The 14,506-nt window shown below is 46.5% G+C and overlaps 1 protein-coding gene across 1 annotated transcript in view; it reads left to right on the forward strand.

Moving 5' to 3' along the window:
- Positions 1 to 14,506, forward strand: part of LOC110499334 (zinc finger matrin-type protein 4) — a 184,901-nt gene that overhangs the window by 97,750 nt on the left and 72,645 nt on the right. The window contains exon 4 of the mRNA XM_036956195.1: positions 14,071 to 14,248. Coding sequence (XP_036812090.1) covers positions 14,071 to 14,248 — 178 coding nt within the window. The remainder of the gene's footprint in view (positions 1 to 14,070; positions 14,249 to 14,506) is intronic.

The following is a 14,506-nucleotide window of genomic DNA, read 5'->3' on the forward strand; positions in this document are numbered from 1 at the left end:
AAGAGTACCCATTTACCCAGTAGATGAAAAAGACAGACAGAGATGGAAAGAGTACCATTTACCCAGTAGATGAGACAAACAGACAGAGATGGAAAGAGTACCATTTACCCAGTAGATGAAAAAGACAGACAGAGATGGAAAGAGTACCATTTACCCAGTAGATGAGACAAACAGACAGAGATGGAAAGAGTACCATTTACCCAGTAGATGAAAAAGACAGACAGAGATGGAAAGAGTACCCATTTACCCAGTAGATGAAAAAGACAGACAGAGATGGAAAGAGTACCCATTTACCCAGTAGATGAAAAAGACAGACAGAGATGGAAAGAGTACCATTTACCCAGTAGATGAGACAGACAGACAGAGATGGAAAGAGTACCATTTACCCAGTAGATGAGACAAACAGACAGAGATGGAAAGAGTACCATTTACCCAGTAGATGAAAAAGACAGACAGAGATGGAAAGAGTACCCATTTACCCAGTAGATGAAAAAGACAGACAGAGATGGAAAGAGTACCCATTTACCCAGTAGATGAAAAAGACAGACAGAGATGGAAAGAGTACCATTTACCCAGTAGATGAAAAAGACAGACAGAGATGGAAAGAGTACCCATTTACCCAGTAGATGAAAAAGACAGACAGAGATGGAAAGAGTACCATTTACCCAGTAGATGAGACAAACAGACAGAGATGGAAAGAGTACCATTTACCCAGTAGATGAGACAGACAGACAGAGATGGAAAGAGTACCATTTACCCAGTAGATGAGACAGACAGACAGAGATGGAAAGAGTACCATTTACCCAGTAGATGAAAAAGACAGACAGAGATGGAAAGAGTACCATTTACCCAGTAGATGAGACAGACAGACAGAGATGGAAAGAGTACCATTTACCCAGTAGATGAGACAAACAGACAGAGATGGAAAGAGTACCATTTACCCAGTAGATGAGACAAACAGACAGAGATGGAAAGAGTACCATTTACCCAGTAGATGAAAAAGACAGAGATGGAAAGAGTACCATTTACCCAGTAGATGAGACAGACAGAGATGTAAAGAGTACCATTTACCCAGTAGATGAGACAGACAGACAGAGATGGAAAGAGTACCATTTACCCAGTAGATGAGACAGACAGACAGAGATGGAAAGAGTACCATTTACCCAGTAGATGAGACAAACAGACAGAGATGGAAAGAGTACCATTTACCCAGTAGATGAGACAGACAGACAGAGATGGAAAGAGTACCATTTACCCAGTAGATGAGACAAACAGACAGAGATGGAAAGAGTACCCATTTACCCAGTAGATGAAAAAGACAGACAGAGATGTAAAGAGTACCATTTACCCAGTAGATGAGACAGACAGACAGAGATGGAAAGAGTACCATTTACCCAGTAGATGTGACAAACAGACAGAGATGTAAAGAGTACCATTTACCCAGTAGATGAGACAAACAGACAGAGATGGAAAGAGTACCATTTACCCAGTAGATGAGACAAACAGACAGAGATGGAAAGAGTACCATTTACCCAGTAGATGAGACAAACAGACAGAGATGGAAAGAGTACCATTTACCCAGTAGATGTGACAAACAGACAGAGATGGAAAGAGTACCATTTACCCAGTAGATGAAAAAGACAGAGATGGAAAGAGTACCATTTACCCAGTAGATGAGACAGACAGAGATGGAAAGAGTACCATTTACCCAGTAGATGAGACAGACAGACAGAGATGGAAAGAGTACCATTTACCCAGTAGATGAGACAAACAGACAGAGATGGAAAGAGTACCATTTACCCAGTAGATGAGACAGACAGACAGAGATGGAAAGAGTACCATTTACCCAGTAGATGAAAAATACAGACAGAGATGGAAAGAGTACCATTTACCCAGTAGATGAGACAAACAGACAGAGATGGAAAGAGTACCATTTACCCAGTAGATGAGACAAACAGACAGAGATGGAAAGAGTACCATTTACCCAGTAGATGAGACAGACAGACAGAGATGGAAAGAGTACCATTTACCCAGTAGATGAGACAAACAGACAGAGATGGAAAGAGTACCATTTACCCAGTAGATGAGACAAACAGACAGAGATGGAAAGAGTACCATTTACCCAGTAGATGAGACAAACAGACAGAGAAAAGGGAGAGAAAATAACAGGAAGATCAGAGAGAGAGACGGACTGAGAAAGTAGAGAGAGAAAACAGAGTGCTGGAAGGTAGAGGTGTACCAAACTCTCAGAACCTCTACAGTTTTTGATGTTAACACACACTGACACAGCGGCAGACACACACACACACACACACACACACACACACACACACACACACACACACACACACACACACACACACACACACACACACACAGTACCATACCATCGCGGGAGACACATTTTTACTATTGCACTTCATCGTCCTCTAAGGTTTCTCTCTTCTGACTCAATCTGACACTTGGGCGAGAGGGAGTGGTGTGAAAGGAAAGAGAGACTGAACAAGAGAGAGGAGAGTGAGAGAAAAAGGGGAGGAGGAGAACTGTGCCAACAGACTGAGCAGAGAGTGAGAGAGAGAGAGAGAGAGAGTGGTGTGAAAAGTTCTATGAAAAAGAGAAGAGAGAGAGAGAAGGCATGAAAGAGCAGAAAGGGAGAAACTGTGAACAGATGAGACATAGAGCAAGTGTGGAAATACATAGACAGGAAGGAGAGAGAGAAAAATATAATATGACATTTGAAATGTCTTTATTCTTTTGGAGGGATGAAGGGGTGATAGACAGGAAGGAGAGAGAGATGATGGAGATGATGGAGAGGAGAGAGAGATGAAGGGGTGATAGATAGGAAGGAGAGATGAAGGGGCTGATAGACAGGAAGGAGAGATGAAGGGGCTGATAGACAGGAAAGAAAGAGAGATGAAGGGGCTGATAGCCAGGAAGGAGAAAGAGATGAAGGGGTTATAGAAAGGAAGGAGAGAGAGATTAAGGGGTTATCGACAGGAAGGAGAGAGAGATGAAGGGGTGATAGACAGGAAGGAGAAAGAGATTAGGGGGCTGATAGACAGGAAGGAGAGAGAGATGAAGGGGTGATAGACAGGAAGGAGAAAGAGATGAAGGGGCTGATAGACAGGAAGGAGAGAGAGATGAGGGGGTGATAGACAGGAAGGAGAGATGAAGGGGCTGATAGACAGGAAGGAGAGATGAAGGGGTGATAGACAGGAAGGAGAGATGAAGGGGTGATAGATAGGAAGGAGAGAGAGATGTAGGGGTGATAGACAGGAAGGAGAGAGAGATGAAGGGGTGATAGACAGGAAGGAGAGATGAACGGGTGATAGCCAGGAAAGAGAAAGAGATGAAGGTGTTATAGACAGGAAGGAGAGAGAGATAAAGGGGTTATAGACCGGAAGGAGAAAGAGATGAAGGGGCTGATAGACAGGAAGGAGAGAGAGATGAAGGGGTGATAGCCAGGAAGGAGAGATGAAGGGGATGATAGACAGGAAGGAGAGATGAAGGGGTGATAGACAGGAAGGAGAGAGAGATGAAGTGGTGATAGACAGGAAGGAGAGAGAGATGAAGGGGTGATAGACAGGAAGGAGAGATGAACGGGTGATAGACAGGAAGGAGAAAGAGATGAAGGAGTGATAGACAGCAAGGAGAGATGAAGGGTCTGATAGACAAGAAGGAGAGATGAAGGGGTGATAGACAGGAAGGAGGGAGATGAAGTGGTGATAGAAAGGAAGGAGAGAGAGATGAAGGGATGATAGACAGGAAGGAGAGAGAGATGAAGGAGTGATAGACAGCAAGGAGAGATGAAGGGTCTGATAGACAAGAAGGAGAGATGAAGGGTTGATAGACAGGAAGGAGAGATGAAGGGCTGATAGACAGGAAGGAGACAGAGATGAAGGGGTTATAGACAGGAAGGAGAGAGATGAGGTGATGATATTCAGGAAGGAGAGAGATGAAGGGGTGATAGACAGGAAGGAGGGAGATGAAGTGGTGATAGACAGGAAGGAGAGAGAGATGAGGTGATGATAGACAGGAAGGAGAGAGATGAAGGGGTGATAGACAGGAAGGAGAGAGAGATAAAGGGGTGATAGACAGGAAGGATAGAGATGAGGTGATGATAGACAGGAAGGAGAGAGATGAGGTGATGATAGACAGGAAGGAGAGAGATGAAGGGGTGATAGACAGGAAGGAGAGAGAGATAAAGGGTTGATAGACAGGAAGGAGAGAGATGAGGTGATGATAGACAGGAAGGAGAGAGATGAGGTGATGATAGACAGTAAGGAGAGAGATGAAGGGGTGATAGACAGGAAGGAGAGAGAGATAAAGGGGTGATAGACAGGAAGGAGAGAGATGAGGTGATGATAGACAGGAAGGAGAGAGAGATGAAGGGGTTATAGACAGGAAGGAGAGCGAGATGAAGGGGTTATAGACAGGAAGGAGAGAGATGAAGTGGTGATAGACATGAAGGAGGGAGATGAAGTGGTGATAGACAGGAAGGAGAGAGATTAAGTGGGGATAGACAGGAAGGAGAGATGAAGTGGTGATAGACAGGAAGGAGAGAGAGATAAAGGGGTGATAGACAGGACAGAGAGAGAGGTGAATGGGTTATAGACAGGAAGGAGAGAGAGATAAAGGGGTTATAGACAGGAAGGAGAGAGAGATGAAGGGGTTATAGACAGGAAGGAGAGAGAGATAAAGGGGTGATACACAGGAAGGAGAGAGAGATGAAGGGGTTATAGACAGGAAGGAGAGAGAGATAAAGGGGTTATAGACAGGAAGGAGAGAGAGATGAAGGGGTTATAGACAGGAAGGAGGGACATGAAGTGGTGATAGACAGGAAGGAGAGAGATTAAGTGGTGATAGACAGGAAGGAGAGATGAAGTGGTGATAGACAGGATTGAGAGAGAAATGAAGGGGTGATAGACAGGAAGGAGAGATGAAGTGGTGATAGACAGGAAGTAGAGAGATGAAGTGGTGATAGACAGGAAGGAGAGAGAGATAAAGTGGTGATAGACAGGAAGTAGAGAGATTAAGTGGTGATAGACAGGAAAGAGAGAGATGAAGTGGTGATAGACAGGAAGGAGAGAGAGATGAAGTGGTGATAGACAGGAAGGAGAGAGATGAAGTGGTGATAGACAGGAAGGAGAGAGATGAAGTGGTGATAGACAGGAAGGAGAGAGATTATGTGGTGATAGACAGGAAGGAGAGAAAGATTAAGTGTTGATAGACAGGAAGGAGAGAGAGATGAAGTGGTGATAGACAGGAAGGAGGGAGATGAAGTGGTGATAGACAGGAAGGAGAGAGAGATGAAGGGATGATAGACAGGAAGGAGAGAGAGATGAAGGAGTGATAGACAGCAAGGAGAGATGAAGGGTCTGATAGACAAGAAGGAGAGATGAAGGGTCTGATAGACAAGAAGGAGAGATGAAGGGGTGATAGACAGGAAGGAGGGAGATGAAGTGGTGATAGACAGGAAGGAGAGAGAGATGAAGGGATGATAGACAGGAAGGAGAGAGAGATGAAGGAGTGATAGACAGCAAGGAGAGATGAAGGGTCTGATAGACAAGAAGGAGAGATGAAGGGGTGATAGACAGGAAGGAGAGATGAAGGGCTGATAGACAGGAAGGAGACAGAGATGAAGGGGTTATAGACAGGAAGGAGAGAGATGAGGTGATGATATTCAGGAAGGAGAGAGATGAAGGGGTGATAGACAGGAAGGAGGGAGATGAAGTGGTGATAGACAGGAAGGAGAGAGAGATGAGGTGATGATAGACAGGAAGGAGAGAGATGAAGGGGTGATAGACAGGAAGGAGAGAGAGATAAAGGGGTGATAGACAGGAAGGATAGAGATGAGGTGATGATAGACAGGAAGGAGAGAGATGAGGTGATGATAGACAGGAAGGAGAGAGATGAAGGGGTGATAGACAGGAAGGAGAGAGAGATAAAGGGTTGATAGACAGGAAGGAGAGAGATGAGGTGATGATAGACAGGAAGGAGAGAGATGAGGTGATGATAGACAGTAAGGAGAGAGATGAAGGGGTGATAGACAGGAAGGAGAGAGAGATAAAGGGGTGATAGACAGGAAGGAGAGAGATTAAGTGGTGATAGACAGGAAGGAGAGATGAAGTGGTGATAGACAGGAAGGAGAGAGAGATAAAGGGGTGATAGACAGGACAGAGAGAGAGGTGTATGGGTTATAGACAGGAAGGAGAGAGAGATAAAGGGGTTATAGACAGGAAGGAGAGAGAGATGAAGGGGTTATAGACAGGAAGGAGGGACTTGAAGTGGTGATAGACAGGAAGGAGAGCGATTAAGTGGTGATAGACAGGAAGGAGAGATGAAGTGGTGATAGACAGGATTGAGAGAGAAATGAAGGGGTGATAGACAGGAAGGAGAGATGAAGTGGTGATAGACAGGAAGTAGAGAGATGAAGTGGTGATAGACAGGAAGGAGAGAGAGATAAAGTGGTGATAGACAGGAAGTAGAGAGATGAAGTGGTGATAGACAGGAAAGAGAGAGATGAAGTGGTGATAGACAGGAAGGAGAGAGATGAAGTGGTGATAGACAGGAAGGAGGGAGATGAAGTGGTGATAGACAGGAAGGAGAGAGAGATGAAGGGATGATAGACAGGAAGGAGAGAGAGATGAAGGAGTGATAGACAGCAAGGAGAGATGAAGGGTCTGATAGACAAGAAGGAGAGATGAAGGGGTGATAGACAGGAAGGAGAGATGAAGGGCTGATAGACAGGAAGGAGACAGAGATGAAGGGGTTATAGACAGGAAGGATAGAGAGATAAAGGGGTGATAGACAGGAAGGATAGAGATGAGGTGATGATAGACAGGAAGGAGAGAGATGAGGTGATGATAGACAGGAAGGAGAGATGAAGTGGTGATAGACAGGAAGTAGAGAGATGAAGTGGTGATAGACAGGAAGGAGAGAGAGATAAAGTGGTGATAGACAGGAAGTAGAGAGATGAAGTGGTGATAGACAGGAAAGAGAGAGATGAAGTGGTGATAGACAGGAAGGAGAGAGAGATGAAGTGGTGATAGACAGGAAGGAGAGAGATGAAGTGGTGATAGACAGGAAGGAGAGAGATGAAGTGGTGATAGACAGGAAGGAGAGAGATTATGTGGTGATAGACAGGAAGGAGAGAAAGATTAAGTGGTGATAGACAGGAAGGAGAGAGAGATGAAGTGGTGATAGACAGGAAGGAGGGAGATGAAGTGGTGATAGACAGGAAGGAGAGAGAGATGAAGGGATGATAGACAGGAAGGAGAGAGAGATGAAGGAATGATAGACAGCAAGGAGAGATGAAGGGTCTGATAGACAAGAAGGAGAGATGAAGGGTCTGATAGACAAGAAGGAGAGATGAAGGGGTGATAGACAGGAAGGAGGGAGATGAAGTGGTGATAGACAGGAAGGAGAGAGAGATGAAGGGATGATAGACAGGAAGGAGAGAGAGATGAAGGAGTGATAGACAGCAAGGAGAGATGAAGGGTCTGATAGACAAGAAGGAGAGATGAAGGGGTGATAGACAGGAAGGAGAGATGAAGGGCTGATAGACAGGAAGGAGACAGAGATGAAGGGGTTATAGACAGGAAGGAGAGAGATGAGGTGATGATATTCAGGAAGGAGAGAGATGAAGGGGTGATAGACAGGAAGGAGGGAGATGAAGTGGTGATAGACAGGAAGGAGAGAGAGATGAGGTGATGATAGACAGGAAGGAGAGAGATGAAGGGGTGATAGACAGGAAGGAGAGAGAGATAAAGGGGTGATAGACAGGAAGGATAGAGATGAGGTGATGATAGACAGGAAGGAGAGAGATGAGGTGATGATAGACAGGAAGGAGAGAGATGAAGGGGTGATAGACAGGAAGGAGAGAGAGATAAAGGGTTGATAGACAGGAAGGAGAGAGATGAGGTGATGATAGACAGGAAGGAGAGAGATGAGGTGATGATAGACAGTAAGGAGAGAGATGAAGGGGTGATAGACAGGAAGGAGAGAGAGATAAAGGGGTGATAGACAGGAAGGAGAGAGATGAGGTGATGATAGACAGGAAGGAGAGAGAGATGAAGGGGTTATAGACAGGAAGGAGAGCGAGATGAAGGGGTTATAGACAGGAAGGAGAGAGATGAAGTGGTGATAGACATGAAGGAGGGAGATGAAGTGGTGATAGACAGGAAGGAGAGAGATTAAGTGGTGATAGACAGGAAGGAGAGATGAAGTGGTGATAGACAGGAAGGAGAGAGAGATAAAGGGGTGATAGACAGGACAGAGAGAGAGGTGAATGGGTTATAGACAGGAAGGAGAGAGAGATAAAGGGGTTATAGACAGGAAGGAGAGAGATGAAGGGGTTATAGACTGGAAGGAGAGAGAGATAAAGGGGTGATAGACAGGAAGGAGAGAGAGATGAAGGGGTTATAGACAGGAAGGAGAGAGAGATAAAGGGGTTATAGACAGGAAGGAGAGAGAGATGAAGGGGTTATAGACAGGAAGGAGGGACATGAAGTGGTGATAGACAGGAAGGAGAGAGATTAAGTGGTGATAGACAGGAAGGAGAGATGAAGTGGTGATAGACAGGATTGAGAGAGAAATGAAGGGGTGATAGACAGGAAGGAGAGATGAAGTGGTGATAGACAGGAAGTAGAGAGATGAAGTGGTGATAGACAGGAAGGAGAGAGAGATAAAGTGGTGATAGACAGGAAGTAGAGAGATGAAGTGGTGATAGACAGGAAAGAGAGAGATGAAGTGGTGATAGACAGGAAGGAGAGAGAGATGAAGTGGTGATAGACAGGAAGGATAGAGATGAAGTGGTGATAGACAGGAAGGAGAGAGATGAAGTGGTGATAGACAGGAAGGAGAGAGATTATGTGGTGATAGACAGGAAGGAGAGAAAGATTAAGTGGTGATAGACAGGAAGGAGAGAGAGATGAAGTGGTGATAGACAGGAAGGAGAGAGATGAAGTGGTGATAGACAGGAAGGAGAGAGATGAAGTGGTGATAGACAGGAAGGAGAGAGAGATGAAGGGGTTATAGACAGGAAGGAGAGAGATGAAGGGGTTATAGACAGGAAGGAGAGAGAGATTAAGTGGTGATAGACAGGAAGAAGAGAGATGAAGTGGTGATAGACAGGAAGGAGAGAGAGATGAAGTGATGACAGACAGGAAGGAGAGAGAGATGAAGGGGTTATTGACATGAAGGAGAGAGATGAAGGGGTTATAGACAGGATGGAGAGAGATGAAGTGGTGATAGACAGGAAGGAAAGAGAGATGAAGTGGTGATAGACAGGAAGGAGAGAGATGAAGGGGTTATTGACATGAAGGAGAGAGATGAAGGGGTTATTGACATGAAGGAGAGAGATGAAGGGGTTATTGACATGAAGGAGAGAGATGAAGGGGTTATAGACAGGAAGGAGAGAGATGAAGGGGTTATAGACAGGAAGGAGAGAGGTGAAGTGGTGATAGACAGGAAGGAGAGAGAGATGAAGGGGTTATAGACAGGAAGGAGAGAGATGAAGTGGTGATAGACAGGAAGGAGAGAGATGAAGGGGTTATAGACAGGAAGGAGGGAGATGAAGTGGTGATAGACAGGAAGGAGAGAGAGATGAAGGGATGATAGACAGGAAGGAGAGAGAGATGAAGGAGTGATAGACAGCAAGGAGAGATGAAGGGTCTGATAGACAAGAAGGAGAGATGAAGGGGTGATAGACAGGAAGGAGAGATGAAGGGCTGATAGACAGGAAGGAGACAGAGATGAAGGGGTTATAGACAGGAAGGAGAGAGATGAGGTGATGATATTCAGGAAGGAGAGAGATGAAGGGGTGATAGACAGGAAGGAGGGAGATGAAGTGGTGATAGACAGGAAGGAGAGAGAGAGATGAGGTGATGATAGACAGGAAGGAGAGAGATGAAGGGGTGATAGACAGGAAGGAGAGAGAGATAAAGGGGTGATAGACAGGAAGGATAGAGATGAGGTGATGATAGACAGGAAGGAGAGAGATGAGGTGATGATAGACAGGAAGGAGAGAGATGAAGGGGTGATAGACAGGAAGGAGAGAGAGATAAAGGGGTGATAGACAGGAAGGATAGAGATGAGGTGATGATAGACAGGAAGGAGAGAGATGAGGTGATGATAGACAGGAAGGAGAGAGATGAAGGGGTGATAGACAGGAAGGAGAGAGAGATAAAGGGTTGATAGACAGGAAGGAGAGAGATGAGGTGATGATAGACAGGAAGGAGAGAGATGAGGTGATGATAGACAGTAAGGAGAGAGATGAAGGGGTGATAGACAGGAAGGAGAGAGAGATAAAGGGGTGATAGACAGGAAGGAGAGAGATGAGGTGATGATAGACAGGAAGGAGAGAGAGATGAAGGGGTTATAGACAGGAAGGAGAGCGAGATGAAGGGGTTATAGACAGGAAGGAGAGAGATGAAGTGGTGATAGACAGGAAGGAGAGAGATTAAGTGGTGATAGACAGGAAGGAGAGATGAAGTGGTGATAGACAGGAAGGAGAGAGAGATAAAGGGGTGATAGACAGGACAGAGAGAGAGGTGAATGGGTTATAGACAGGAAGGAGAGAGAGATAAAGGGGTTATAGACAGGAAGGAGAGAGAGATGAAGGGGTTATAGACTGGAAGGAGAGAGAGATAAAGGGGTGATAGACAGGAAGGAGAGAGAGATGAAGGGGTTATAGACAGGAAGGAGAGAGAGATAAAGGGGTTATAGACAGGAAGGAGAGAGAGATGAAGGGGTTATAGACAGGAAGGAGGGACATGAAGTGGTGATAGACAGGAAGGAGAGAGATTAAGTGGTGATAGACAGGAAGGAGAGATGAAGTGGTGATAGACAGGATTGAGAGAGAAATGAAGGGGTGATAGACAGGAAGGAGAGATGAAGTGGTGATAGACAGGAAGTAGAGAGATGAAGTGGTGATAGACAGGAAGGAGAGAGAGATAAAGTGGTGATAGACAGGAAGTAGAGAGATGAAGTGGTGATAGACAGGAAGGAGAGAGAGATGAAGTGGTGATAGACAGGAAGGAGAGAGATGAAGTGGTGATAGACAGGAAGGAGAGAGATGAAGTGGTGATAGACAGGAAGGAGAGAGATTATGTGGTGATAGACAGGAAGGAGAGAAAGATTAAGTGGTGATAGACAGGAAGGAGAGAGAGATGAAGTGGTGATAGACAGGAAGGAGAGAGATGAAGTGGTGATAGACAGGAAGGAGAGAGATGAAGTGGTGATAGACAGGAAGGAGAGAGAGATGAAGGGGTTATAGACAGGAAGGAGAGAGATGAAGGGGTTATAGACAGGAAGGAGAGAGAGATTAAGTGGTGATAGACAGGAAGAAGAGAGATGAAGTGGTGATAGACAGGAAGGAGAGAGAGATGAAGTGATGACAGACAGGAAGGAGAGAGAGATGAAGGGGTTATTGACATGAAGGAGAGAGATGAAGGGGTTATAGACAGTATGGAGAGAGATGAAGTGGTGATAGACAGGAAGGAAAGAGAGATGAAGTGGTGATAGACAGGAAGGAGAGAGATGAAGGGGTTATTGACATGAAGGAGAGAGATGAAGGGGTTATTGACATGAAGGAGAGAGATGAAGGGGTTATTGACATGAAGGAGAGAGATTAAGGGGTTATAGACAGGAAGGAGAGAGATGAAGGGGTTATAGACAGGAAGGAGAGAGGTGAAGTGGTGATAGACAGGAAGGAGAGAGAGATGAAGGGGTTATAGACAGGAAGGAGAGAGATGAAGTGGTGATAGACAGGAAGGAGAGAGATGAAGGGGTTATAGACAGGAAGGAGAGAAAGAAAAGGGCAGAAGGAGCCAATAGAGTGATGAAAAGACAATGAAAGGGTGAGAAGATCAGGTGTGAAAAGGCAGACAGAACGAGAGATGGACAGGGAGCAATCTAGTGGTGTGTATTTTCATCTTCAGTTGTGTCCAAACTCTAGCTCATTAAAAATCAAACAGTGGTGTTAACTGAGACCTTGTCTCACTGGAACAGATTCATATTTGATATGTCCTGTGCGGGGGGGATCAGATCACTGAGAGCCAGCCAGAGATGCAGCAGTCTTGACTTTCATGGTGTCTTCTTGTTTGGGCCAAGTTTATTTATTTATTTTTGTTTTCACCTTCTACCCTCCTACAGTATATTCTTCTGCTCTCTCTCTCTTCCTTCCCTTGTGCTATTCTTCTCTATCTCCCCATTCATGTCTCCTCTCCATCACCCCTCTTCTCTCCTTTCCTCTCGTCACTATCACCCCCTTCATCCCTTTCTCCTCTCCCTCCTCTCTCCTGCCCTCACCTCATCCTCTCTCCTCTCCCTCCTCTCTCCTGCCCTCACCATTCCTCACCTCATCCTCTCTCCCTCCTCTCTCCTGCCCTCACCTCATCCTCTCTCCTCTCCCTCCTCTCACCATTCCTCACCTCATCCTCTCTCCTCTCCCTCCTCTCTCCTGCCCTCACCATTCCTCACCTCATCCTCTCCCCTCTCTCCTCTCTTTCCTCTCTCCTGCCCTCACCATTCCTCACCTCATCCTCTCTCCTCTCCCTCCTCTCTCCTGCCCTCACCATTCCTCACCTCATCCTCTCTCCTCTCCCTCCTCTCTCCTGCCCTCACCTCATCCTCTCTCCTCTCCCTCCTCTCTCCTGCCCTCACTATTCCTCACCTCATCCTCTCCCCTCTCTCCTCTCTTTCCTCTCTCCTGCCCTCACCATTCCTCACCTCATCCTCTCCCCTCTCTCCTCTCTTTCCTCTCTCCTGCCCTCACCATTCCTCACCTCATCCTCTCCCCTCTCTCCTCTCTTTCCTCTCTCCTGCCCTCACCATTCCTCACCTCATCCTCTCTCCTCTCCCTCCTCTCTCCTGCCCTCACCATTCCTCACCTCATCCTCTCTCCTCTCCCTGCTCTCTCCTGCCCTCACCATTCCTCACCTCATCCTGTCTCCTCTCCCTCCTCTCTCCTGCCCTCACCATTCCTCACCTCATCCTCTCTCCTCTCCCTCCTCTCTCCTGCCCTCACCATTCCTCACCTCATCCTCTCTCCTCTCCCTGCTCTCTCCTGCCCTAACCATTCCTCACCTCGTCCTCTCTCCTCTCCCTCCTCTCTCCTGCCCTCACCATTCCTCACCTCATCCTCTCTCCTCTCCCTCCTCTCTCCTGCCCTCACCATTCCTCACCTCATCCTCTCTCCTCTCCCTCCTCTCTCCTGCCCTCAACATTCCTCACCTCATCCTCTCTCCTCTCCCTCCTCTCTCCTGCCCTCACCATTCCTCACCTCATCCTCTCTCCTCTCCCTCCTCTCTCCTGCCCTCACCATTCCTCACCTCATCCTCTCTCCTCTCCCTCCTCTCTCCTGCCCTCACCATTCCTCACCTCGTCCTCTCTCCTCTCCCTACTCCTTTCCATCACTCTCTCCTCTCCTCCCTTCAGGACAGTGCAGAGACAGAGGTGGACAGCAATAAGTGGTATACTTTAACATGTTTTTCTCTCTTTTTTCTCCTCTTTTCTTCTCCTCTCCTCTCCGTCACCCCTTCACGTCTCCTCTCCTCCCTTCAGGACAGTGCAGAGACAGAGGTGGACAGCAATAAGTGGTATACTTTAACATGTTTTTCTCTCTTTTTTCTCCTCTTTTCTCCTCCTCTCCTCTCCGTCACCCCTTCACGTCTCCTCTCCTCCCTTCAGGACAGTGCAGAGACAGAGGTGGACAGCAATAAGTGGTATACTTTAACATGTTTTTCTCTCTTTTTTCTCCTCTTTTCTCCTCCTCTCCTCTCCGTCACCCCTTCACGTCTCCTCTCCTCCCTTCAGGACAGTGCAGAGACAGAGGTGGACAGGAATAAGTGGTATACTTTAACATGTTTTTCTCTCTTTTTTCTCCTCTTTTCTCCTCCTCTCCTCTCCGTCACCCCTTCACGTCTCCTCTCCTCCCTTCAGGACAGTGCAGAGACAGAGGTGGACAGCAATAAGTGGTATACTTTAACATGTTTTTCTCTCTTTTTTCTCCTCTTTTCTCCTCCTCTCCTCTCCGTCACCCCTTCACGTCTCCTCTCCTCCCTTCAGGACAGTGCAGAGACAGAGGTGGACAGCAATAAGTGCTGTACGTTATGTAATATGTTCTTCACGTCGGCCATCGTGGCCCAGTCTCACTACCAGGGCAAGACACATGCCAAGAGAGTACGACTGGTACTGGGAGAAACACCCAGCTTACCTACTGCTACCAACAGCCCTACCACCACAGGTAACCCACACGTTCATGCTCATTCAGTCATTTAGCAGACACTCTTATTCAGAGCAACTGACAGGTTTTCCCACTAACTCTTACTTTGCTGATAGCTACTTTATAAAGGACAACATGTACTGACTCTGACTGTGGTATGTGGTTTTCCCACCGAGCTATCTTAAGATGAATGCACTACTGTAAGTCTCTCTGCTAAGTTACTCAAATGTCAATGTAAGTGCCTTGCTTAAAGGCACATTGACACATTTTTCACCTAGT

Source organism: Oncorhynchus mykiss, chromosome 20 (assembly GCF_013265735.2).
Source record: "Oncorhynchus mykiss isolate Arlee chromosome 20, USDA_OmykA_1.1, whole genome shotgun sequence".
Classification (NCBI taxonomy): domain Eukaryota; kingdom Metazoa; phylum Chordata; class Actinopteri; order Salmoniformes; family Salmonidae; genus Oncorhynchus; species Oncorhynchus mykiss.